We start from the raw sequence: 27551 nt of genomic DNA, 5'->3' as shown, positions 1-27551 counted from the left end.
AAGGCTTAGTCTCAAAATAATTATGCTGAATCAAAGAAGTGAGGCAAAAAAACAAGGGCGGGGGGAGAGTTAGAGACACAGAATACAACTGTATGACTCTATTTATACAGTATCTTAGCAAATGACAATTAATCTGAGACAGAATCAGTGGTTGTCTGGAACAGGAGAAGAAGTGAAACAGAGGATAACACAGTAGCAGAAAGAAACTTTTGAAGAGGATGGATGAATGCATTATCTTGATTCTGAGAATGGTTTCATGTGCCAAATTATATAGCATTAGATAATTTAAACGTGCAGTTTATTGCATTTAAGAATATCCTAATAAAATTTTAAAAATTTCTTAAAAATGAGTGCCCCATGAGGAGGTTTTATGTATATTTCTGAAAGTGACTAAATATTAACACCTTATATATAAAAAACTTACTGAATATAAAAAATGTAATATTTTACTTTTTAAAAATTAACTTTACATATACTTTTCCATTTTTTTAAAAAAGATTTTATTTATTTATTTGACAGAGAGGGATCACAAGTAGACAGAGAGGCAGGCAGAGAGAGAGAGGGAAGGCTCCCTGCTGAGCAGAGAGCCTGACACGGAACTCAATCCCAGGACCCTGAGATCATGACCTGAGCCGAAGGCAGCGGCTTAACCCACTGAGCCACCCAGTTGCCCTACTTTTTCATTTAATGTATAGCCAATCATAAAGGAGAGTTAATTGGACTGGAGAGGCTGAGATAATTCTCAAGGAGATACATTCCTAAAGGGCAGATGCAATTTAAGTGGAGGCAAAGCCATTCCAGGCACAAGACTAGCAAGAGCAACAGCCAAGTGCAGGAAATGATATAGGGGCATGAAAAGAAAAGTTCTATCCAGTTAGGCAGGAAGAACTTGTTTTGCAGGGTATTAGGAGAGAGACTCAGATAAAAGAGTAACCACAGATAGAAGAAAACCACGGATACACAATTTCAATGGAAACCAAGCAGGAATGGAATTTTAACAAAGGATCACTAATCCACAGTGAACACCAGAGCTCTAAGTGAATACAAACTTAAAAAGTCTAGCTCATTTGGCAAGTAGGTTGTCACTAATTATTGGAGCTCAGTTTCAAAAAAAAAAAGTTCTTGCCTCCAAAAATATTTTTAAAAAGACTCTTCATATAAAGCATAACCCTTACCCAGTCTAATTTTGCTTAAAGATAAAAATGAAAATCAGGGGCTCAGAAAAATTAAGAATGAGTGAGTGGTACTAGGATACAAACCCAGTTTTGTTTAAATTCAGTGCTGTTTTCCTAGACACTAATGTCAAATTTCAGAGCCCTTCTTAAAACTGAACATAACTTACAGCAATAAAAACTATGAATAAACAGGATAAAAAGCATAAACCCATTCTTTCTCTAGTTCTACATACTCACAACCCAAAAATGTAAAGATGGCTTTAGGTTCCTAGAAATGCCTTATAAGAAAATAAAATATACCAATTTATTGGCTAATGGAAATTTTTATTATATTAAAGGGAAATTTTATATTAAAAACAGGATTCTACAGGGTCTTTTAATTTTAGAGTAAATATAATTTTTAAGATCAAAGAAACTAGTTTCTAAAGACATTAAAGAGAATTGTGTAACTTTGGTAACTGTTGAACAGTTAAGTTAAAGGGACGGGTTAATGAAAATCACCCTTAGAAAAAAAAACTCTGAATATTCAACTGGGTTAAATATTTATACTGTCTAAGGCCCTTGAACAGCAATGAGTTCTAAGAACTGACACAGTAGTTCAGTTCACCATTGTTGATATACAGACCTACAGTAACATCTAACAGGATAAAGAATTTGTTCTGGGCATGCCCTACATACAGAGCTTGCCCTTTATTTTAAAATATATAAACTACTTGAAGGTTTTGTATCTAAGCAATAATGAATCAAATTAATTAATATTCCAGTATCAAAACTTCTGGTATCATTCTAATGGGTAAACCAAAAATTGGTATTTATGAAGGAAATATTTTCTTAAAACGGAATCAAGAATCTTATGTACTGGCTATAAATCAATACTCCATAAAGCTTCTGAGAACGTATGCAAAATTTGGTGGGTATATACATTACTTTAGGAAATAGCCTCATAGCTTTTATCAGATTCTCAAAGAAGTCCATGGCACAAAAAGAACAAGAAGTACTGGCATTCACGAAAACAAAACCAAAACAAATGGATTAGTGAGAAACCACTCAAAAAAAAAAAAAAGGTTATTTTGAGTCATTAATCTTAAAAATAAATGATAAATTTTAGGATGCATGTGGATGCATTTTAGGGGCCCATGGTATTCTTTGTAAGGTAGGATATCCAGAAAATAAAAACAGACCTATAGATATATTTCAGTAAGAAAGATTAAACATTTTTGGTAAAAGAGGCCATGAAGGCAAATAACTGCATTACAAATACAGGGTTTGTATTTATAGAGCCTAAGGGAAGTTCTTCAAATTGCTAAGAAATTTAATAGAAAATGTAGGTAAATTATATAAATGATCAATTCATAAAACAAGTTCATTGGCCAATAAACATTCAAAAACTGTTCAACCTTATTCATAAACAGGAAAATACAAATTAATGTAAATAATATGAACTGTCAATTCACAAACACAATGGCCAATGAACATTTAAAAAGATGCTTGAACGTCTGGTTTCATTTCCCCTCAGCCTGAGAGACATCCTTTAAGATTTCTTTATTTTCTTTTTTTAAGATTTTTTATTTATTTGACATAGAGAGAGCAGGGGGGAGCAGGAAGAGGGAGGGAGAGGGAGGAACAGGAAGAGGGAGGGAGAGGGAGGAGCGGGCTCCCCACTGAACAGGGGCTCCATCCCAGGACCCTGGGATCATGACCTGAACAGAAGGCAGCCACTTAACCAACTGAGCCACCCAGGTGCCCTTCCTTTAAGATTTCTCACAGTGCAGTTCTACTGGTGATAGATTCCTTTATGTGAAAATGTCTTTATTTAGTCTTTATTCATAAACATTATTTTTTAATTTAGAATTTTGGGTTGATAGGCTGTTTTTATTTTTTTATTTTCACAATTTAAAGATGTTGCTCTAGGGGCACCTGGGTGGCTCAGTCAGTTAAGCAGCTGCCTTCGGCTCAGGTCATGATCCCAGGGTCCTGGGATCAAGACCCGCACTGGGCTCTCAGCGGAGAGCCTGCTTCTCTCTCTCCCTCTGTCTACCACTCTGCCTATTTATGCTATCTGTCTGTCAAATAAATAAATAAAATCTTAAAAAAAAATTAAAGATGCTGCTCTTTAGATCTTTATACTCAGGAGAAGTAATCAATCAAATCTTGGTTCTCTTGTAGTAATGCATTATTTTTCTCATGGTACTTTCAAGATTTGCTCTTTATCTGTGGCTTTTAACAGCTATATTAAGATGTGTGCAGGCATGGCCTTCTTCATGTTGCATAGGCCAAGGACAGGCCGCCCCATGATGGCCCACTCTGACATGAAGATTATATTGAATTAAAAAGCAATCAAAACCCGGTAGATTCAGGTAAAGCTCTTTACCTCCCCCACAACTGCCTCAAAGCATTTAGGCAGAGGACCTGCTCCAGGAAGAGAACTATGAGACTAAGAACTATAGTATGTTATGAACGAGGTTTGGTAGACTGGGAGGAACATAGAGCAAGGCCTGCTTGATCAAATTCCTCTATGTCCCATTGTTTCTGAGTGGCCCAGCAAATATTCATTTACTAAACATTTGCTCTTTTTCATCTTCCTATAAATTGCATTCCTTTCCTCTGAAGTCCAAACCCCTGTTCCTTCACCTTAGTCCAAGATGACATATATACCTCATTTTGCCTATCTTTGGAATTTCTATTTCTTGTGAATTCTCCACACATATGCTATTTTTTATTGTTGTTTCAGGTTTTTATTTAAATTTTACTAAGTTAACATATAAAGTAATACTGGTTTCAGGGATAGATTTTAGTCATTCATCACTTACATATGACACCCAGTACTCATTATAAGTGCCCATTACCCATTTGGCCTACCCCTCACCTCCTCCCTCCATCAACCCTCTGTTCTTTACAGTTAGGGGTGGGATTACGGACATTGGGGAGGCTATGTGCTTTGGTGAGTGCTGTGAAGTGTGTAAATCTGGTGATTCACAGACCTGTACCCCTGGGGATAAAAATATATGTTTATAAAAAATAAAAAATCATATAAAAAAAAGTCTATTATGGTTTGCTTCCGTCTTTCTCCCTCCCCACCCTTATACTCATCTGTTTTGTTTCTTTAATTCTACATGTGGGTGAAATCATATGGTTTTGTTTTTCTCTGACTGACTTATTTCACTTTACATAATAGACTCTAGCTCCATAGATGCCCTTGCAAATGGCAATACTTCATTCTCCTTGATGGCTGAGTAATATTCCATCATATGTATATAAGTATGTACGACTGTGTTCTCCCCTAAGAGTTTGATGGTTTCCTTTCTCACATTTAAGTCTTTCAACCCAAATATTAAATTTGATTTTCTTCTGTTAATCTCTCTGATGTCAACTTGATTCTTAGTCCATCTAGAAGGACCTTGAAGGGACAGAATAGTCTTGCTCCCCAACAATGTGTTTATCTTATTCATCTTTGTTCTCCTCACTTCTGGATGAGGTCTATAGTATTGGACTTGTAGTACTTGAGATTCTCTCCTTCCCTCTCCCTCTGCTTCTCCTGCCTCCACAGCCCCCCAAGCCACGCATGGTCTAATACATTAAAACTTTATTTTTTTTAATTTTTAAAAATGATTTTACTTATTTGACAGAGAAAGACACAGTGAGAGAGGGAACATGAGCAGGGGCGGGGGGGCGGGGAGGTGGAAGCAGGCTTCCTGCTGAGCAGAAAGCCCAATGTGGGGCTCAATTCCAGGACTCTGGGATCATGACCTGAGCTGAAGGCAGACGCTTAATAACTAAGCCACCCAGGCACTCCTTAAAACTTTATAAAACAAACTAAACACTTTCTCCTAGTATATGACTTTCTGCTATCTTATTGTGTCTTTAAAAGAGAAAATGTTTTTAAACTTGATTATGCCCAATATCAAAATCAATTTGGGAAGAGCTGCCCTTTGAACAATATTGACTGATCCAATCTATGAATAGGTATATCTCTCCAGTTAGGTTCTTTAAATTCTCCCAGCAATGCTTTCTGGTTTTCACAGTAAAACTTGGACATCTTTAGTTAGATTCATTTATTCATGTTATTGGGCATCAATGTAAGTAGAATGGATTCATTCCAGTTTCTAGTTGTTTGCTGCTACTATGCAAAAATACAACTGATTTTTATTCATTACTCTTGTCTCCTACAACCTTGATAATTTTATTAATAGGCTGTTAATTCCTCTAGGATTTTCTATAAAACATTTTATCATAAACAAATAGAAAGATCTTTACTTTTTCCTTATCTTTATGCCTTTTAATTTCCTTTGGTTTATTGGAATGGCTAGGACATCTAGTATGATACAGATTAAGTAATAAAATCAGGCATTGTGGGCTTTTTTTGTATTTTAGTGGAAAATAATTCAATATGATATTTGATTTCCTACATATATCCTTTACCAGCTTTGAAAAATTCTCTAATATTTGTAATTTGCTTAGAGTTTTTATCAAGAATGGGTAGTTAAATTTTGTCAAATGTTTTGCTTGCATCTATGGAAATTTTCATAGGATTTTTCTCAGCTCTTCTATTGATATGGTGAATTCTACTAAATGATTTTTTAATATTATACCAAATTTGAATTTCTAAGATGAATCCTACTTTATCACCATTTATTAATGGGGTTAAAGTGGGTTAAAGCCTCGCCTTTGGCTCAGGTAATGATCTCAGGGTCCTGGGATAGAGCCCCGCATCTGGCTCTCTGCTCAGCAAGGGGCCTGCTTACCCCCCCCACCTTCTGCCTGCCTCTCTGCCTACTTGTGATCTCTCTCTGTCAAATAAATAAATAAAATCTTTAAAAAAAATAAATAAAACAATTTGGGAAGGAATCTTTCATTCTATATCTCTGGAAAAAAATTTGTAAAAATTTCCTATTTTTTTCCCCTTGAATATTTGGTAAAATTCACCCACTGGGGCCTGAACTTTTCTTTAAAACTTATTTTGATATCACATTTAATTTCTTTTATAGAATTAAAAGGATATTCAGATTTTCTATTTTTTATATTTTTCTGTACAGTAATTTTACAGTAAAAATTTCTATTTCATCTAAATTATTACACTTGCTGGCATAAACTTGTTCATATTCTATTATTTTTTTAAAAGTCTATAGGATCTGTGTGATAAACCTCCTTCATTCCCAAGTGGGTAATTTGCATTTTATCTTTCTCTCTTTTTTTATTGTACTAATGTTCTCTGCTCTTATCTTTATTATTTTTGGCCTTTTACTTCTTTCGGGTTTATCTTGTTCTTTTTTTAGCTTTCTAGAGAGGACCCTTAAGTGAATGACTTAAGATCTTTTTTCCTTTCTAATGTAAATATTGAAAATTATGTTTTTCCTCTGAAGATTACTTTACTATGTCCACTTTTTTTGGTCATTCAACCAAAATATTTTCTTAAGTCCAAGTGATTTTGTCTTTGGTTCATAGATTATTTGGAAGCATCTTTATTTTCTAGATATATAGAGGTTTTCTACAGTTTATTACTGATTTTTAATACATTTTGATTATGATTAGATAATATACTTTATTTTGATCTTGTAAACAAAATGAGACAATGTACATCTGAAAAAAACATGTAGTCCACGTTTGTTAGATACAGTGTTCCATAAATGTCAATTAGATCAAGATGGGTGTGTAGTATTTTTCATTCATTCTTCTATATCTCCAATTATTTACTTTTATCTGGTTGCTTTATCAATTGCTGAGAAAGGTGTTATAAACTCCCCTACTGTGTGTGGTATTTATTTTTCTTCTAGTTGCTTTAAAACTGCTGAGATTGTGAAAAAAAGTTCCTACTATGCAGTACTGAATAGAATCATCTGTTTTTTCTTTAATTCCACCCATTTTTGTTTCATGTCATTATTTATCTCTGGTAATACCCTTTTTCTTGGGGCACCTGGGTGGCTCAGTAGGTTAAGCCTCTGCCTGCAGCTCAGGTTCAGGATCTCAGGGTCCTGGGATCAAGCCCAGCGTCAGACTCTCTGCTCAGCAGGGAGCTGAAATTTTGTACACCTCCACCCAACCACCCCTCAACTCCACCCCCCTCGCCACCTGCCTCTCTGCCTATTTTGGTCTCTCTGTCAAATAAATACAATCTTTAAAAAAAAAAATACCCCTTTTCTTTAGTTTATTTGATATTAAAATAAGCAAGTCCAGCCATCTTACACTGTCTGTATGGTATACTGTTCCTATGCATTTATTTATATCTGTTTCTTTATGTTTCAAGTGCTTCTCTTTGAAGCAATATACAGTGGAGTCTTACTCTATAAATCTCTGCCTTTTAATAGGAATAGCTGGACCAGAGGTCAGCAAACTTTCTGCTAAAGGGTCAGATAGTAAATATTCTAGGCTTTGTGAGCCAAACTGTTTTCTTGGGCTGCTACTTAATTCTGCATAACTGCAACCTCAGACAAAATATAAAAACTGGGTTTTTGGCCTGCAGGCTATTGTTTGCTAACTAATGATCTAAACACTCCTAGTTAACATCATTAACATTTAACACTGTTGGTGAGAATAGCTCAGCTCTATCATTTTATTTATTTATTTATTTATTTATGTTACAAGTTTTTATTTAAATACTAATTTTTTTACATACAGGGTAATACTGGTTTCAGCAGAATTTAGTGATTCATCACTTACATATAACACTTAGGGCTCCTCAAAACAAGTACCCTCCTTAAAACCCATCACCCATTTAGCCCATGCCCTGCCTGCCTATACTCCATTAATCCTCAGTTTGTTCTCTATAGTTAAGAGTCTTTTATGGTTTGCCTCCCTCTTTTTTCCCCCCTTCCCCTATGTTCACCTGCTTTGTTCCTTAAATTCCACATATAAGTAAAATCATATGGTATTTATCTTTCTCTGACTTACTTATTTCACTTAGCATAATAGACTATAGCTATTTACATCGTTGCAAATGATAAAATTTCATTTCTGTTTCTATCCAGTTTTTAAACTCTGTTACCATTTCTTGACTTTTTTTAAGATCATTTGAATACTTTTGGTATTCCATTTTAATATATCTCTTAGCCATATCTCTTTGTATTTTTACATTTTATTTTTAGTAGTTATTTTAGAAGATTCTATGTTGAAAATTTTCATAGTCTAATTAGAGTTTACACTGTACCAGTTCACATGATATTTAGAAATCTGGCAGCCATTAGGTCCCTTTAATCCTCCATTAACCAGGCAGGAAGAAGAGGAGAAAGGAGGATGATATCAGTAAGGAGGCTGTATAAAATATGAAATAATATTTGAACCCACTTTAAAAAAATGCAGTCTAAAAATGAGCTTAGTTAATGGCTTATAACCACTAATGCTGAGATAAACACAGATTTATCAATATTGACCTGTCAGATCGAATACCTATCTAAAAATAATTTTTTTTAAATATAATTTCAGTGGTATTCAACACTGACAATCTATGTAGAAAGTATAACACAGTCTGCTTAAGGTTAAAGAAACAAGTTAACTATACACAATAATTTGTATAAATCTGGGAGAGTGGAATTCACATTACATTGTAACACTACAGAATTCAACACCCTTGGCCCATACCAACTGAAATGTTATGAGATTAGTAAAATATATTTCTTAAGTAGTTAACAGTGCTTTTTAAAAATATTATGTATAGAGCAAAAGAAGTTCTGAGTAAGAATCTTGTTGAAATTGTATTTGATCATGTTAAAAGACTCTTCCAGGTTGATAATAAAGCAGTCCTTCAGTGTTTAAACACTTTATACCTGCAACTGATTTCATTCTTTCAGCCAAAAGATTCATTTATGCTGCCACCATTACATTTTCAGAAGAGTTTAAGTTACAAAACTTGAGAAAGCTTCAAAGCAATTCTTAATCTAACCATTCTGATCTTGATGGCTCTGAAAAATCATTTAGGTCACTAAACAGAAGAGAAACCTTTATAAAGTTCACAACAATTGTCCTGAAATCACATTATTTTAAATTTCCTTTCATGAATCAACTATACTAACCTGAGGGTTCGAGCATTTTATCTGAAGTGACTCTAGCTCAACATGGAGACAGACGACAAATGAATGCCTTGTATCAGGTCCTGTAGCGAGTAGTTTCTGAGATGTAACAGCTAGAGTAGAGGTACAACCCATTGGTTCCACTAGGCAAAGTGTCACTTGTTTACCAAAAAGGGTATACATGCTGAAATGATGCAAGCTGATAGTCCAAGGAAAAGCATTACCTGGTAACAAGGACAAAAGGGGCAGATAAGCACACATATAAAAATACAGTTGTCACTTGATAATAAGGGGTCTATCATCTAATTTTGAAATATAAAACATTTAATACAGCATCAAAAAAGCGACAATACCAGAGACCAATGTGCTCAACAATTTATATGCTGTTTAAAAGTAATTTTGAAAAATGTTTATATTTGTATTAATTATACTACATATCAAGAATTATATACATCATAAAACATACAGAAATAATACAGTATTATACTGTATTGTATCAGTATAATATACTGTATATATCAGTAATTTTATACATTATGAAACATATAGAAATAGAACTTATGGAAATGAGATGGAGATATAAATAGAAATTCTAACTTCGTTTTCCTTCATCCTAGTGGGATGTACTGTACAATTGCTGGGGATGTAGTCATTATACCTTGGAGACCATAGATCTAGCAGAGGAATAAGAGAGGAAAAGAATAATCTATTATCATCTGTTGGATCATCTGCACCAAAATCATGTGGGTGCACATATAAACCATAGATTCTTGGTTTCTAATTCAGACCTTCTTAAGCAGAATCTCTGAGGGTAAGACCCAAGATGCATTTTGTTATTTTCTGCTGGTGATTGTTAGGTATAATATGTTATTTTAAAATAAAATATACTTGATGAAAAATAAGCACTCATAAATATCAGGAGTAAAAGTAAAATTCCTTTCCTTTTTTATACTTTTTGCTTTTATTTATGTATCAGAGATTAATTCATGAACAAAAATTATGAGATAAAACCATTTTAATGTGGTTATAAAGTACTTTGTGAAATGATTTTTTTTTTTTTTTCCAGGAACATCCATCATCCTCATTTTTTTTTTTTTAATTTTTTATTTTTTATAAACATATATTTTTATCCCCAGGGGTACAGGTCTGTGAATCACCAGGTTTACACACTTCACAGCACTCACCAAATCACATACCCTCCCCAATGTCCATAATCCCACCCCCTTCTCCCAAACCCCCTCCCCCCGGCAACCCTCAGTTTGTTGTGAGATTAAGAGTCACTTATGGTTTGTCTCCCTCCCAATCCCATCTTGTTTCATTGATTCTTCTACCCACTTAAGCCTCCATGTTGCATCACCACTTCCTCATATCAGGGAGATCATATGATAGTTGTCTTTCTCTGCTTGACTTATTTCGCTAAGCATGATACGCTCTAGTTCCATCCATGTTGTCGCAAATGGCAAGATTTCATTTCTTTTGATGGCTGCATAGTATTCCATTGTGTATATATACCACATCTTCTTGATCCATTCATCTGTTGATGGACATCTAGGTTCTTTCCATAGTTTGGCTATTGTGGACATTGCTGCTATAAACATTCGGGTGCATGTGTCCCTTTGGATCACTACATTTGTATCTTTAGGGTAAATACCCAATAGTGCAATTGCTGGGTCATAGGGCAGTTCTATTTTCAACATTTTGAGGAACCTCCATGCTGTTTTCCAGAGTGGCTGCACCAGCTTGCATTCCCACCAACAGTGTAGGAGGGTTCCCCTTTCTCCGCATCCTCGCCAGCATCTGTCATTTCCTGACTTGTTGATTTTAGCCATTCTGACTGGTGTGAGGTGATATCTCATTGTGGTTTTGATTTGTATTTCCCTGATGCCGAGTGATATGGAGCACTTTTTCATGTGTCTGTTGGCCATCTGGATGTCTTCTTTGCAGAAATGTCTGTTCATGTCTTCTGCCCATTTCTTGATTGGATTATTTGTTCTTTGGGTGTTGAGTTTGCTAAGTTCTTTATAGATTCTGGACACTAGTCCTTTATCTGATATGTCGTTTGCAAATATCTTCTCCCATTCTGTCAGTTGTCTTTTGATTTTGTTAACTGTTTCCTTTGCTGTGCAAAAGCTTTTGATCTTGATGAAATCCCAATAGTTCATTTTTGCCCTTGCTTCCCTTGCCTTTTGCGTTGTTCCTAGGAAGATGTTGCTGCGGCAGAGGTCGAAGAGGTTGCTTCCCGTGTTCTCCTCAAGGATTTTTCCGATTTTTTCAAGTATACTGAGTATTGGAGTATTTATTAACATTTACTCTTGAGATGCCAACTAATGAAAAATAGGTTTCTATGATTTACAGTTTTGACTTTGCAATTCTACTAGCACTTGTAAGTAATAACATTATAGACATTGTTATGAGAGCTAAATTATTTTTAAGCAAATTGAAAATACATTTTTTCTAAATAGAGAAGAATACCTCACTGCATATAAGTTAGACAATATGTAAAGAAAAATCAAAACCAGTCCTAAAAATATTTTCCTAAGCAGAAAATATTTATATCTAAGAAGAAAAATCAAAACTTGCCAAAATGAGAGGTACTGATACATCGCAAAAGATAAATTAGAAAATATATAAAGAAGAAATATCAAAACTAGTCAAAACCTTGCCACTCCCAATAACAACTATTAATGCAACTAATATTTCCTTCATGTCTTTTTTTTTTTCCTGCATTTTGCTGGATATGCCCATGCAGAAGCAGGATCATACTGTAATTTTACATTCAGATTATCTTCCAGTGACAGTAAAAATACCAAGTGAATTACAAACTGGATCAGACTATATATTTATACATATACACACATATACATGGAATATAAGTAACCATTTGAACTATGAATGGTGATATTGAGTAGATACTACAGGATAGGTTCTTTTAAGTTTGAATACTCAAAATGTCCTGACCAAATATAGTTCATAAGATTAAAATTGGAATCCTTGAAATTGAGACCTGAATACTAGAATAAATCTAGCTACATAGTAGGGCACAATAACTTGACTGGAAACAATGAAAACTGCATAATAGTATGTGGTCAGCACTGTGGTACTCTGCCTGTCTTAAGATTTAAAATATTTGCCCCCAAGAAAGAATGACAAACTTTAAATTATCTGTAACTAATTCTAAAATTATTTTAAAACCTACACAAAGTTCCATGCTATTTTACAAAATAAACTCTTTGCCAAATTTGTCTTAAAATATTCTGGAATGATTTCAGGTTAGATATTTTAAAACTGGTAGTGAGCTATATATAGTTTTTCAAATTTTATGTTATCCAAGAAAGGCTAAATGGTGGATATGTTGGATGAAGAGCACTGAATTTAAATTTGTCAAATTAAAAATAAAATCTCAAACAACCTTAGTACTATGGCAGATGTATCTCTGCTTCTCTTTTGGAATGAGACCAATAAATTGAAATTTGTTTTATCATATTCTAAGTCTTAAACAGAACTTTTAAAGCAGTACTTTATGCCCATTTATTTAGTCTGCAGATTGTCTTTCTTTTTTTTTTTTTTAATTTTACTTATATATTTGAAAGAGAGAGATACAGCGAGAGAGGAAACACAAGCAGGAAGAGTGGAAGAGAGAGAAGCAGGCTCCCAGCAGGGAGTCCAATGCAGGACTTGTTCCCAGGACCCCTGGGATCATGACCTGAGCCAAAGACAGACTCTTAACCAACTAAGCCACCCAGGCCCCCTGCAGGTAGAAGAAGAATAAATGAAACAAGATGGGATTGGGAGGGAGACAAACCATAAGTGACTCTTAATCTCACAAAACAAACTGAGGGTTGCCGGGGGGAGGGGGTTTGGGAGAAGGGGGTGGGATTATGGACTTTGGGGAGGGTATTTGATTTGGTGAGTGCTGTGAAGTGTGTAAACCTGGTGATTCACAGACCTGTACCCCTGGGGATAAAAATATATGTTTATAAAAAATAAAAAATTAAAATAAATAAATAAATAAATAAATATAAAAAAAAAACAAAACAGAAAAAAAAAAATAAAAAGCAAACTCCACCTACAAGTTGGGATCTTAACATGTAATGAAAATAACTCCCACAATTAATCATTGAGAAAAAAATTATCAAAACACAGCAAATCATTAGCTGCACAAGTATTCCTCTTGAATACAGGTGCAAACAAAATAAAAACACCTTACCTATTTATAAAACTGGGAACATAATGTTCTAGGGACTCCCTAAAATATGTTCACCTGGCACATTCATGTTCATATGATACATGGCAGGCCAGAACCATGAACTATTCTGAGACTTTCAAGACCAGTATTTTAAAATTTAATTGTAAAGTTCTAATGCAGTAACATGTTTTATTTTAGATAAATTATTGCTGGCAGAATTCAGATATTTTCAAAGGATCTAAAGAACTAAGAAAAATGAAAAACAAAATTTATAATTCCATTTCTGTGTGAATTTGTGAAAACTGTATTACTGACAGAGAAAAAGATACCAATAAGATAATTATCATGAAAATGACAAACACAACACTGTTTTAATTTAGATTAAATAATTTGAAAGAGCATGAATAGGACCAGGCTTTGGGGAAAAATAAATACATAAAGAAAACTCAGTAAGACTGTGTTATGTGTCAAAAATGAGGAAGAGAGCACTAGAGTTTATTAGATAACATTCACTTATTACGAGAAAAGCGTTAAAAAAGTACACACAGTGGAATTCCTTACATTGTAATATGTTACTGATTTTGCATGATACTAGAAGCAGAAGATAAAAAACTGGTTTAGATAACAAAGAAAATTATATATGTATTATACACACACACTCAAACTGCACCAAGGAGAATAAAATACCTATGAGTAAACAACCATGGAGGTGCAAGATCTGTATTCTGAAAACTGTAAAACACTGATGAAAGACATTTAAGACGACACAAACACAGAGAAAGATAGTTTATGCTCAAAGATTGGAAGAATTAATATTGTTAAAATGTCCATATTACCTGAAGCAATCTACAGATTCAATACAATTCCTATCAAAATACCAAGAACATTTTTCACATAACTAGAACAAAGAATAACAATATTTGTACAGATTACAGAAACCCCCCCAAAACCAAAACAATCCTGAGAAAGAAGAACAAAGTTGCAGGATTCACAATACCAGATTTCAAGATACGCGATAAAGCTGTAGTTATCAAAACAGTATGTACTCACACAGAAATATTCACAAAGATTAATGGAACCAAATATACAGCCCAGGAATAAACATATTTATATGGTCAACTAATCTATGATAAAGGAGGCAAGACTATACAATGAGGAAAAGACAGTATTTTCAATATATGGTACTGGGAAAACTGGACAGCTACAAGCAAAAGAATGAAGGATTACTTTTTTTCTTTTTCTTTAAAAAGATTTATTTATTTATTTATTTGACACAGAGAAAGAGGGATTACCAGTAGGCAGAGAGGCAGGTAGAGAGAGGGGAAGCGGGCTCAGCAGAGAGCCCAATGTGGGGCTCCATCCCAGGACCCTGAGATCATAACCTGAGCCGAAGGCAGAGGCTTAACCCACCGAGCCACCCAGGTGCCCCTGAAGGATTATTTTCTAATACCAAACACAAAAAATAAATTCAAAATAGATTAAAGACCTAAAAATAAAAATAGGAAAAAAGACAGTCTCTTCAATAAATGGTGCTGGGAAAATTGGACAGCTATATGTAGAAGAATGAAACTCGACCATTCTCTTACACCTTACACAAAGATAAACTCAAAATGGATAAAAGACCTCAACATGAGACAGGAATCCATCAGAATCTTAGAGATGAATATAGGCAGTAACCTCTTCGATATAAGCCACAGCAACTTCTTTCAAGATATGCCTCCAAAGGCAAAGGAAACAAAAGTGAAAGTGAACTTTTGGGACTTCATCAAGATCAAAAGCTTCTGCACAGCAAAGGAAACAGTCAGCAAAACAAAGAGGCAACCCACAGAATGGGAGAAGATACTTGCAAATGACAGTACACACAAAAGGTTGATATCCAGGATCTATAAAGAACTTCTGAAACTCAACACACACAAAACAGATAATCATGTCAAAAAATGGGCAGAACACACGAACAGACACTTCTCCAATGAAGACATATAAATGGCTATCAGACACATGGAAAAATGTTCATCATCACTAGCCATCAGGGAGGTTCAAATTAAAACCTCACTGAGATAGCACCTTACACCAGTTAGAATGGCCAAAATTAACAAGACAGGAAACAACGTGTGTTGGAGAGGATGTGGAGAAAGGGGAACCCTCTTACACTGTTGGTGGGAATGCAAGTTGATGCAGCCACGTTGGAAAACAGTGTGGATATTCCTTAAGAAATTAAAAATAGAGGGGCGCCTGGTGGCTCAGTGGGTTAAACCGCTGCCTTTGGCTCAGGTCATGATCTCAGGGTCCTGGGATCGAGCCCAGCATCGGGCTCTCTGCTCGGCAGGGAGCCTGCTTCCTCCTCTCTCTCTGCCTGCCCGTCTGCCTGCTTGTGATCTCTGTCAAATAAATAAATAAAATCTTTAAAAAAAAATAAAAATAGAGTTCTGTATGACCCTGCAATTGTACTACTGGGTATTTACCACAAAGATACAGATGTAGTGAAAAGAAGGGCCATCTGTACCCCAATGTTTATAGCAGCAATGGCCACGGTCACCAAACTGTGGAAAGAACCAAGATGCCCTTCAACGGATGAATGGATAAGGAAGATGTGGTCCATATACACTACGGAGTATTATGCCTCCATCAGAAAGGATGAATACCCAACTTTTGTAGCAACATGGAGGGGACTGGAAGAGATTATGCTGAGTGAAATAAATCAAGCAGAGAGAGTCAATTATCATATGGTTTCACTTATTTGTGGAGCATAACAAATAACATGGAGGACAAGGAGAGATGGAGAAGGGAGTTGAGGGAAATTGGAAGGGGAGATAAACCACAAGAGACTATGGACTCTGAAAAACAATCTGAGGGTTTTGAAGGGGCAGGGGTGGGAGGTTGGGGGAGCCAGGTGGTGGGTTTTGTGGAGGGCACGTATTGCATGGAGCACTGGGTGTGGTACATAAACAATGAATTCTGTTACACTGAAAATAAATAAATTTTTTTTTAAAAAGAGGTAAAACAGTGAGTAACTTTTGGAGAGAAAAGCAATAGACAGTGGGCATTTTAACCCAGGAACCCACAAGGGGACATCAAGAATTATTCATGTATGAAGACTGGAGCCCTGGGAAGCATGAAAACCTGGTATTTGTAGAAGAGCAGAGGCCTGGTTCAAAGATGACCTGGTGTTGAGGTTGTCATGGATGAAGCTAAGAGTACATAACCAGTGGGTGATGGAAGATGTACAGATCATTTACTTCCTTAAATGTAGTACTGAGTAGAGAAATGACATTTTCCTTCTAGATAGGTGTCCAAATCATATCTCAGAAGCAAATATCAATATGTACATTTGATTTCAGATTTATTGTCTTGTAAGTTGTTTATGTCCTGTGTACAGATTACATAAAGCATGTGTGATTAAAATTCTACTCAGAGTGGGGAAAAAAATAAAAATAAAAATAAAATAATAAAACCAGAAACCATGAAAATCCTAGAAAAGAGCACTGGCAGTAATTTTTCTGACATTTGCTGTAGCAACGTTTTTCTAACTTTCTCCTGAAGCAAGGGAAATAAATGCAAAAGTAAACTATAGGGACAACATCAAAATAAAAAGCTTGTGCACAGCAAAGGAAACAGCACAGCTAAAAGGAGACCTAAGGAATGGGAAAATATATTTGCAAATGACATGTCCAATAAAGGGTTTGTATCCAAAATATATAAATAACTTATACAAGACACACACACAATGAATAATTCAATTAAAAGTGGACAAAAGACATGTATAGACATTTCTCCAAAGAAGACGTCTAGATGGCTAACAGATACATAAAAATGCTCAACCTCACTCATCAGGGAACTGCAAATAAAAAGCCACAATAAGATGTCACCTCCTACCTGTCAAAATGTAACAAAAACATAAGAAACAAGTATTGGAAAGGATGTAGACAAAAAGAACACTCATGTGCTATTGGTGGGAATGCAAAACCAGTGTAGCTACAGTGGACAATAATATGGAGATTCCTCAAAAAATTAAAAATTGAAATACTATATGATCCAATAATTTCACTATTGGGTATTTTGCCAGAGGAAACAAAAACACTAACTCAAAAGGATATATGCACCTCTACATTTACTGCAGCACTATTTACAAGAGCCAAAACATGAAACCAACCTAAGTGTCAATCAACAGATTAGTTGATAAGAAACACACTTGAATATTACGTGGCCAGGAAAAAGAATGAGAGCATATATTTGGAAAAGATGGATGGACATAGAGGGTATTATGATAAGTGAAATAAGACAGAGAATGAAAAGTGCTATATTATTTCACTTATATTTAAGAAACTTATCAGGGCATCTAGGTAGAGCAGTTGGTTAAGTGACTGTTTCAGTTCAAATCATGATCTCTAAGTCATGAGATCAAGCCCTGCATTGATCTCCACGCTCAATTCTGGAGTCTGCCTGAGATTCTTTCCGTCTTCCTCTCCCTCCCTCTCTGTCCCTCTCCCTGCTCATGCTAACAAATAGAAAGGAAAGGAAAAGAAAGAAAAGGGACAGGAAGGGAAGGGAAAAGAAAAGAGAAAGAAGAAAGGATCTTTTTAAAAAATGGAGGACATATCAATAGAAATTATCCAATCTGAAAAAATTTTTGAAAAAATTAACAAAGCCTCAGAGACCTGAAGAACAACATCAAACATACTGATACAAATTTAACACAAGACCCAGAAGGAGAAAACAGAGAAAAGAAGAGAAAAATATTTGAGGAAACAATAGCTGAAGAATCCTAAAATTGATAAACAGCATTAACACATAACATTCAAATAGTTCAACAGAGCCCAAATAGGATGAAAATTAACACACAAATACCTAGATTTAATATAGAGAAATTGGTTAAAGCTAAAGAAGCAGAGAAATTCTTGAAAGCAGTAAAAAAAAAATAATTATATATAGGAGAAAATCAATACACTTTAAAGTTGATTTTTATGTAAAATAATAGAGTTCAGAAGGCAGATTATCAACAATATCCAAATTAAGGAAAGAGCCCAAATGTTCACTGAGTGATGAATGGATAAAGAAGACTGATAAACACACACACATACACACACACTCACACACACAGAGGAATATTACTCAGCCATCAAAAAAGATGAAATTTTGCCATTTGCAATGGCATGGATAGAGCTAGAGAGTACTATGCTAAGTGAGATAAGTCAGAGAAAGACAAATCCCAGATGATTTCACTCATAAGTGGAATTTAAGAAACAAATGATCATGGGAGGAAAAAGAAGCAAAGCAAGAAACATACTCTTAACTATAGAAAACATACTAATGGTTACCAGAGCAGAGGTGACGGGATTGAGTTAAATAGGTGATGGGATTAAGGAGTCACAACTTGTGATGAGCACCAGCTGTCGTATGTAAGTGTGAATCACTAAATTTTACACCTGAAACTAATATTACCCTGTATCTTAACTAACTGGAATTTAAATAAAAACTGGGGGAAAAAAAGACCCTAAGGGGGAAAAAAAGGAGTGAGAAATTACATTCAAATACCAGAAGAGATGAAAAAAATATAGGAAAGTAAATAATGAACTGTCAAGGCAAACACACTATATCCAGAAAAATTATATTCCAAATATTAAAATAAAATCTGAGATAAACAATCTCAGGTAAGCAAGAGCGATTCATTGCTAACAAAGTGCCTTATGAGAAATACTAAAGTAAGTCCGTCAGATATTAATTCAAACTGACAGGAAAAAATGAAGAGAACTGGATATGAACAAGATGTGGGTTAATATGAAAGACTATAAATGTATTATTTCCCATTTCTCTTAAGTTCTTTAAAAGGCAGAGAGTAATAAATACGACTATTGTTGGGTAATTATTTATGGAGATGTAATCTATATGAACAGAATGAGGTAGAGAATAAAATATGTTAGAACAAATTTTCTATAATTCATAAAAATTAGGTTAAAATAGATCTAAGTTAGAGTGTGATAAATTCAGATGCATAATAATACAATCCCTATATAGTCACCATTGAAAAAGTACATTGTGTAAGTATTGGAGAAAAAAGAATGGTACACTAGAATACACATTTAAAATATAGGAGGTAGTAATAGAGGATCAGAGGTACAAAATACACAAAAGAAAGAGACAATAATTAGCAAATGACCAATTTAAATATTTATTTCTTTATTTAGAAAGAGATGGGGGGGGCAAGCAGGAGGTGTATATATTGTATCTGCTTGGCACAGTCGGTGAGGCATCGGACTCTGATTTTGGCTCAGGTCATGATCTCAGGGTCCTGGGATCCAGCCCCATGTTGGGCTCCATGCTCAGTAGGGAGTCTGCTTAAGATCCTCTCTCTCTTTCCCTCTTCCTCCCTTCTCCCTACTCATGCTCTCTCTCTCTCTCAAATAAATAATAAAATCTTTTTTTAAAAGTGAGTATTACAGAGAGAAAAAGAGACACTTAATAGTGATAATGGGGTCAATACTTTAGGAAGCTGTTACCAATTAATTACATATGCATATGCATCTAACCACAGAGCTTCAAAATACAAGAAGCAAAAACTGACAGGATTTAAAGAATAAGCAACTAAACAGTAAAACCTGAATATTTCAATACTCCACTCTCAATAATTGATAAAATAAATAGATAGGAAGTCACTGTGTCTATAGATGAGTATACAACAATATCAGCCCATTCAACCTTACTGACACACCACAGAGAAACCACTGAAGCACATATGGAACAGTCTCTCAAATAGACCATATGATAGACCATAACACAAAGGTTAATAAATTTAAAGGGATTAAATTATTAAATCTATGTTCTAGACTATAGTTAAATCAGAAAACAGCAACAAAAAGAAATCCATGAAATTTTCAAGTATCTGGAAGTTAAACAACCCAGTGTTTCTAAATAACACAAGGGCCAGAGAAGAAAACATAAGGAAAATTATAAAATACTGTAAAGTAAATAAGAACAACAATATTTGTGAATTTCTGAAATGCAGTTAAAGGAGTGCTTAAAGAAAAATTTATAGGCATTTAATGTCTATATCATAAAACAATAAACTGTTATATCAATAACCAAGTTAAAAAAAAATCTAAGTTTTCCCCTTGAGAAATCAGAAAAAAAGAAAATCAAACAGAAAGCAAGCAGAAAAAAATTAAGATTATAGCAGAAATGAATGAAACACAACAGAAAAAAATCAATAAAACTAAAGTTGATCCTAAGACTAGATCAGCAACATGACAACTCTTTAACTTCAAAAAGAAGATAATCCACAAATTACCAAAATCAATAACTACGGAAGGAATATGACTACCAACCCTAATAAAACTAAGAAGGATAAAAAACAGTATTATGAGCTCTGTATACACCAACAATTAAGAGAACTTAGATAAATGGATAACTTTCTAGACAATTTATTAACGCTGACTAGAATTTATTAACACTGACTAGAAGAGGAATAGAAAATCTGAATAGATCTAAAAACAAAAAAAGTGACTGAATTATTAATTTAAAAACTTTCTATAAAAAAAAAAGCAGTCCACCCATTCCCTGTAGTCACAAGAGTAAATTCTATCAAAGATTAACAAAATAATGCCATTCCTCCACACACTTTCAGTAACAGAGGAGGTGGAAAGATTTCCCAAGTTATTCTACAAGGCCAGAATTGTCCTGTTATGAAAACCAGATAAGGAGAACTTATCTGCCAGAAAACTATAGAGTAAAATCTGTCATAAATATATACACAAAAATTATTAGGGAAAAAAAAAAGCATGGGGCACATGGTGGCTCAGGTGGTTAAGTGTCTGACTCTTGGTTTCAGCTCAAGTCACGATCTTGGGGTCATGAGACTGAGCTCCCTGTCTGACTCTGGGTGGACTCTACTTAAGATTCTCTTCCTCTCTCTTCCCCCTCCCTCCCCCACCTCTGGCTCACATACTCTTTCTTTCAAGAACTAGTAAAATCGTAAGAAAAAAGTCAAAAGGCAAACTTCCCAGCACCATATAAGGCAATGATACTCCATAAGAAAGCAAGATACATCTTCCAAATCCAAGATTAGTTTAATCATTTAATCACTTAATTATGTAAAATTAAGTTATATACCACATTAATAGTATAAAGTGAAACACACACACACACACACACACACACACACACACACACAGCCAGTATCTCAATAGATCATAAGAGCATCTGAAAAAAATCCAAATAATTGCATGGTAAAAAGTGTCAATAAATTGAGAAAAAAATGTTCTTTCTTAACCTGATGCAGACATCTACGAAAAGTCCACAGCGACCATAATACTTAGTGGTGACAGTCTAAAGGCTTTCTTTCTAGATTCGAGAACAAGGCAAGGACACGTGCGCTCATTGGTTCTATGCAGCACTGTACTGGAGATTTAGCCAGTGTACTAAACTAAAAACAAAAATTAATGACATCCAGATTGGAAAGAAAGAAGTGAAAGTCTTTATTCACAGATGGCATAGTTCATAGGAACTAGAAAGGTATATAGAAATTTTCAGAGAATCCATCCTAAAAGCAACTAGAATAAACAAGTTCGGTGAGATCCCAGGATATGAGGGAAACATACAGAATTATATTTTTATATGACAATAAGAACATAATTCCATTCACAGCAAGTTCAAATATATAAAATGCATTTTAAAAATGTAATTAAGGATATACAAGGCAGGTAAGACACTGACATTTGCAAAATACTACTGAATAAAAGGAGAAACATTCTATGACCACAGGCTGAAGGTCTAAATAAATAGTCTTATGATGGCAAATATCATGACATTTTATTTATAAATTAAATGCAATTCCTACCAAGGTTTTTGCAGGCTTTTTGTAGAAACCCATAAACTAATGCTAAAATTTGCATAAGGATATAAAGAGCCTAAAATAGACAAAATAATTTCTAAGGAAAAAAGACAGTTGGATGACTTATCTCACATAATTTTAAAGACAATATAACACACCACAGTAATCAACATCATGTGCTACAAGGACAAAGATAGCATAGAGATTAATGGAATAGAATTGAGAGTCCAGGGGAAAATAAACAAAAAACCTTAGACTTATGGTTGATTTTTCAGCAAAGGTGCCAAGATAATTCCATAAGGATGGTGTTTTGAACAAATAATGCTAGGAATATCCACATACAATAAATGAACTTAAGACTCTCAACTCTTACTTCACACCATATACAAAAAATACATCAAAATGACCACATACCAAACTCTAAGGCTAAAACTAAGATACCAAAAGCAGTTAATAAAATTGATAAAAGAGGATTTTATCAAATTCTAAAATCTGTTTCAAAATTTACTATTAAGAAAATGCAAATGCAAACTATGGAAACAGAGCAAGTTATCGACCAACTGATGAATGGATAAAGAAGATGTGGTATATATATACAATGGAATATTACTGTCATAAAAAAATGAAATCTTGCCATATGCAATGACATAAAAGGAGCTAAAGAATACTCTGCTTAGCAAAATAAGTCCATCAGAAAGACAAATACCATATGACTTCACTCATATGTGGAATTTAAGAAACAAAACAAAGTGGTATAGGGGAGAAAAAGAGAGGCAAACCAAGAAACAGACTCTTAACTATAGAGAACAAACTGACAGTTAAGAGGGGAGGTGGGTCGGGTGGATGGGTGAAAGAGGTGATGGGGTTAGGGAGCACACTTGCTGTAAGAACACTGGGCACTGCATGGAACTGCTGAACCTGAAACTAAGAGCACACTGTATGTTAACTAACTGGAATTTAAATAAAAACTTTAAAAAAGGAAAATGCAAATAAAAGCCCCAATCTACAGAAAATATTAGCAAATAAAATATCTGAAAAAAATACACATCTAGAACAACTTAAAAATAAGATAATTTAAATATACATTTCCCTAAGCAAATACATTAAGTACATGAAAAAAACAGTCAGTATCATTAGTCATTACAGAAATGCAAAGTGACTCCCCAGTAAAGTACCATATACTCTCTTAGAATGGCAAAAATACCAAGTGCTGGCAAAGATATATTGAAAGTAAAACCTAACATGTTAATAGTGGAATGTAAAAATGGTACAATTGCTTCTGAAGTATTTGGCCATTATCCTAAATGTTCAAAAAAAACTCACCATAAAATCCAGTAATCCCACTCCAAAGACTCTATCCATATGGATTATAGCATCTGTCCATATACCACGTACCCAAATGTTCACAGTAGCATTAATCATAACAGTCAAAAACTAGTAACAATGCAATTTAATATCAACTGCCGAATTAATAAACAAAGTGTGGTATGATTATAGAATAAATGTTACTCAGCAATACAAACTACTGACACATGCTACATCATGAACTTTAAAAAATATTATCCTAAACGAAAAAACCCAATGTACCCTGAATACACTGATACATAAGTATATAAGGTACTAAGAAAGATGAAAAAGACCACATGTTGTATGATTCCATTATATTAAATGTCCAGAAAAGGCAAATTTATAAAGAGAGAGATCAGTGGTGCTTAGGGCTGGAGCATGTGGAACAGAAATAAATTGCAAAATGGACATAAAGGAACTCTGAGGTGATAGAAATGTTCTAAAACTATGTTGTGGTGATGGTTGCCTAACTTTATAAATTTACTAAAAATCATTGAACTGTTCTCATATAATGAGTAAATGTCACGAATGTAAATTATACTTCAAAAAAGGTGTTTAAAGATGTTAAGGACAGTAGTAGAGAAGAAAAAAGCCCAGCCCAACGTGTCAGTGGGTAAGCAGGACGACCGGTACGTCCTCATTTACATCCCACTCTCTGTCTGCCATACTTGGGCCACTAAAGATCGCTTCTGATATTCTCCTGTTAGCCATCAGAGATCACTGAACCCCCATTTCCTAAGATAACTGGACTTTCCTTCTTCCTTGCAACCCAAGAAAATACAATTTACAGAAAGGAGCAAGTCCACATTCACTAAACACTAAGAAAAAGTTAAGGCAGGGGCGCCTGGGTGGCTCAGTGGGTTAAGCCTCTGCCTTCGGCTCTGGTCATGGTCCCAGGGTGCTGGGATGCTGGGGTCGAGCCCCACATCGGGCTCTCTGCTCAGCGGGGAGCCCGCTTCCTCCTCTCTCTCTGGCTGCCTCTCTGCCTACTTGTGATCTCTCTCTCTGTCCAATAAATAAATAAAATCTTTAAAAAAAAAAAAGAAAAAAATAAAAAGTTAAGGCAGATTCTTTAAAATCCTCTTACTTTTAGATGGAAATGGATTCAAAATATGGTAAGCCCATGTGAAATGTGCATGATAATATAGTAAAAGAAAAAAAAAACAGTGCTGAAAATTTTGTCAGGAATTATCCTAATTGTACATTATGAATACAATCAGTTTACATAATGAAAATTTTATGTGTATATGTCTGTATATATTTATCACACAAAACAGAAAGAATAAACACTGGGAAGAAATACAAATTAAACTGTTAATAGTAATTATCATCAAAGTAATTTTTCTTTTCATCTGTATATTCTTACTTACTTTATTTATTTTTTTAAGGTTTTATTTATTTATTTGACAGATACACAGCGAGAGAGGGAATACAAGCAGGGGGAGTAGGAGAAGGAGAAGCAGGCTTCCTGCCAAGCAGGGAGCCCGATGGAGGGCTCCATCCCAGGCCTCTGGGATCATGACCTGAGCCAAAGGCAGACACTTAATGACTGAGCCACCCAGGCGCTCCATATATATTCTTACTTTAAAAAATTTCCATTAATGAGGACATTATGCTAAGTGAGCTAAGACGGAGAGAGGAAGACAAATACTCAATATCATGTGCATATGCAGTCTAAAGAAGGTGAATTCACAGAAACATAGAGTAGAATGGTGGTTATTAGGGCCTGGGGGGGTGGGGAAATTGGGGATATTCTATTAAAGGTTACAAACTTACAACAAGAAAATGAAGAAGTTCTGGAGGCCTAATGCATGACTCCCCAATTATGGTCAATAATATTGTATTATATACTTCAAAGCTGTTTTAGGTATTAAAAGTTTTCACCATAAAAGAGAAATGATAATTATGTGACCTAGAGAAGTGTTAGCTGATACCCCGATGGTAATCATACTGCAATATATAAAGGTAGCAGCAAATCAACATGTTCTATACCCTAAATTAACCAACGCTACATGCCACTTATATCCCCATTTTTTAAAAAGTCCTTTAATGAGAATATGTTACCTTGGTATCATTTAAAAAACACATTTTTATGATCTCTAGGCAATATAAATTACATATTTTATTTTAAAGGAAAAATATGACACACTGGATCTGCCATATTGGTTTTGTTTTTAAAATAAGTTTGTGTGCGTGTGTGTGCGTGTATGTGTGCATGCATAGCAGGGAGGAGAGTTGTTGGGAAATACAAAACTGACTGACAGGAAATAAATAAAGTAAGGTTCATTTTCAAACCTTTGAGTCACAGAACCCACAGCTGAACATATGAGGTAGCAGGATGGATGTGAGCTATTGAGAACATAATAATGTATATAACAATTATATTAACTACATTTAGGCATTTCGACAGCTTAACTTCATTTGTAATACATATATGATGGCCTCAAAGAGATTTATTTAACAGCAGCAACATCAAGAACAAATCTTAAGCTCTTTTCTGAGCTGCTTCTTTTCCCTAAGGTATCTCATTTACATACGGATTAAAAACTAAAGTCACAGACATTGAGTAAAACTGGAAACAAGAAAACTATTATAATAGTACAGCATCATCTTTCAGAACAAGTGGAAATTATACTTATCAAAGTAAGATATTAAAAATTTCAAAAATGGAACAAATATAAACCAGTAGGATGAAAAAAAATTACATGGAAAAATAGCCTTTCTGTTTTTCACAGATGCTCAACAATTTTAACATCAGTTTCTATGTAAATTCACTAAATCCAACAAGAGCAGAGTTTTAATTTATAAATGATCTCAATATTCCATTTCTGTCAAAATATTTTATTAAAGTTGCAGGCAACTCTTTCAAAGAAGAAAAAATAAACCTCTGCTAGGCACAGTGTAGAGACCCATCTGCTCAGAGGTGTGAGCTGGATGTAGCAAATTACATCTGCAAGCCTCACTGCAAATGCCTGCTAATGAAACTCAAGATGTTGATTTTGACCCAAATACCCTATATAGATTGGATCTGACTATATTAGACATCATCTCTCCCTTTCCATGGCAATTGAAATCAGATGACAGCTCAACAAAGGGTTCCTCATTTTGAACCTTAAATTCAGTACAGAGTAAGCTTGAAATCTATGAGAAGCCTTCTTGTTCACCCCTTGTTCATTCTGTAATATTTTTTTTTTACTTTTTTTCAAATCATAATGACAAAGAATTCTTTTTCAATTATTTATGAACTTGAAGACAAGTGAGAAGTTGCCCTTTTCATTTTTAAAGTTTTTTTTTTTTTTTTTTTTGCTCCTTAGAGTAACCAAAAACTATGTACTGAACAGCATACTCTAGAATTAGTGAGCCCTATTTTGTGCCATTCATTGTGCTAGGTGATAGGAATAACACCACGAACAAGACAGATATGCTTCTTGCCCTTTTCACCCGAGTAAGGACATCAGGGGCTGAATAAAAATAACTAAAATTGGGATAGGAGTATTAAGAGTGATGAGTCAAAAGCAGTAAGAGCACAGAACAGAAGGACCTAGCAAGTGAAGTACATGGAAGCCTGAAAAATGCAAAGAAAGACTAGAAAAGAGATCAAGAAGGAGGTTGTCACCTATGGAGTATCTGCTAAAGTCCTGCAGTAGGACAGAGATGTCCTTTATTCAAAGAACACAGAAGATGATACTAAAGCTGGGGTTGGGTAGTAGCTAGCAATGGGAATAGTGGCCCTACTTTTCTCTAAAGAAATACCGCATATGAATTTCCTTTTTATTTTTTTATTTCTTTTTTTAAGATTTTATCTATTTATCGGGGGGGGGGGGGAGAGCGAGCACGGGCAGACAGAATGGCAGGCAGAGGCAGAGAGAGAAGCAGGCTCCCTGCCAAGCAAGGAGCCCGATGTGGGACTCGATCCCAGGATGCTGGGATCACGACCTGAGCCGAAGGCAGCTGCTTAACCAACTGAGCCACCCAGGCGTCCCCTGAATTTCCTTTTTAAATAACAGGGTGTTATGATC

The 27551-nt window shown here is 34.8% G+C and overlaps 1 protein-coding gene across 3 annotated transcripts in view; it reads right to left on the bottom strand.

Moving 5' to 3' along the window:
- The window catches only part of VPS13B (vacuolar protein sorting 13 homolog B), a 756179-nt gene that overhangs the window by 357305 nt on the left and 371323 nt on the right, over nucleotides 1-27551 (bottom strand). For all 3 annotated transcript variants that reach the window (XM_059394925.1, XM_059394927.1, XM_059394926.1), the window contains one exon: nucleotides 9179-9399. In XM_059394925.1, the coding sequence (XP_059250908.1) occupies nucleotides 9179-9399 (221 nt within the window). The remainder of the gene's footprint in view (nucleotides 1-9178; nucleotides 9400-27551) is intronic.

This window comes from Mustela nigripes, chromosome 3, assembly GCF_022355385.1.
Source record: "Mustela nigripes isolate SB6536 chromosome 3, MUSNIG.SB6536, whole genome shotgun sequence".
In the NCBI taxonomy this organism is placed as follows: Eukaryota; Metazoa; Chordata; class Mammalia; order Carnivora; family Mustelidae; genus Mustela; species Mustela nigripes.
Note: the sequence above shows the minus strand (reverse complement) of the source record. Positions and strands in the feature narration are given on the sequence as shown.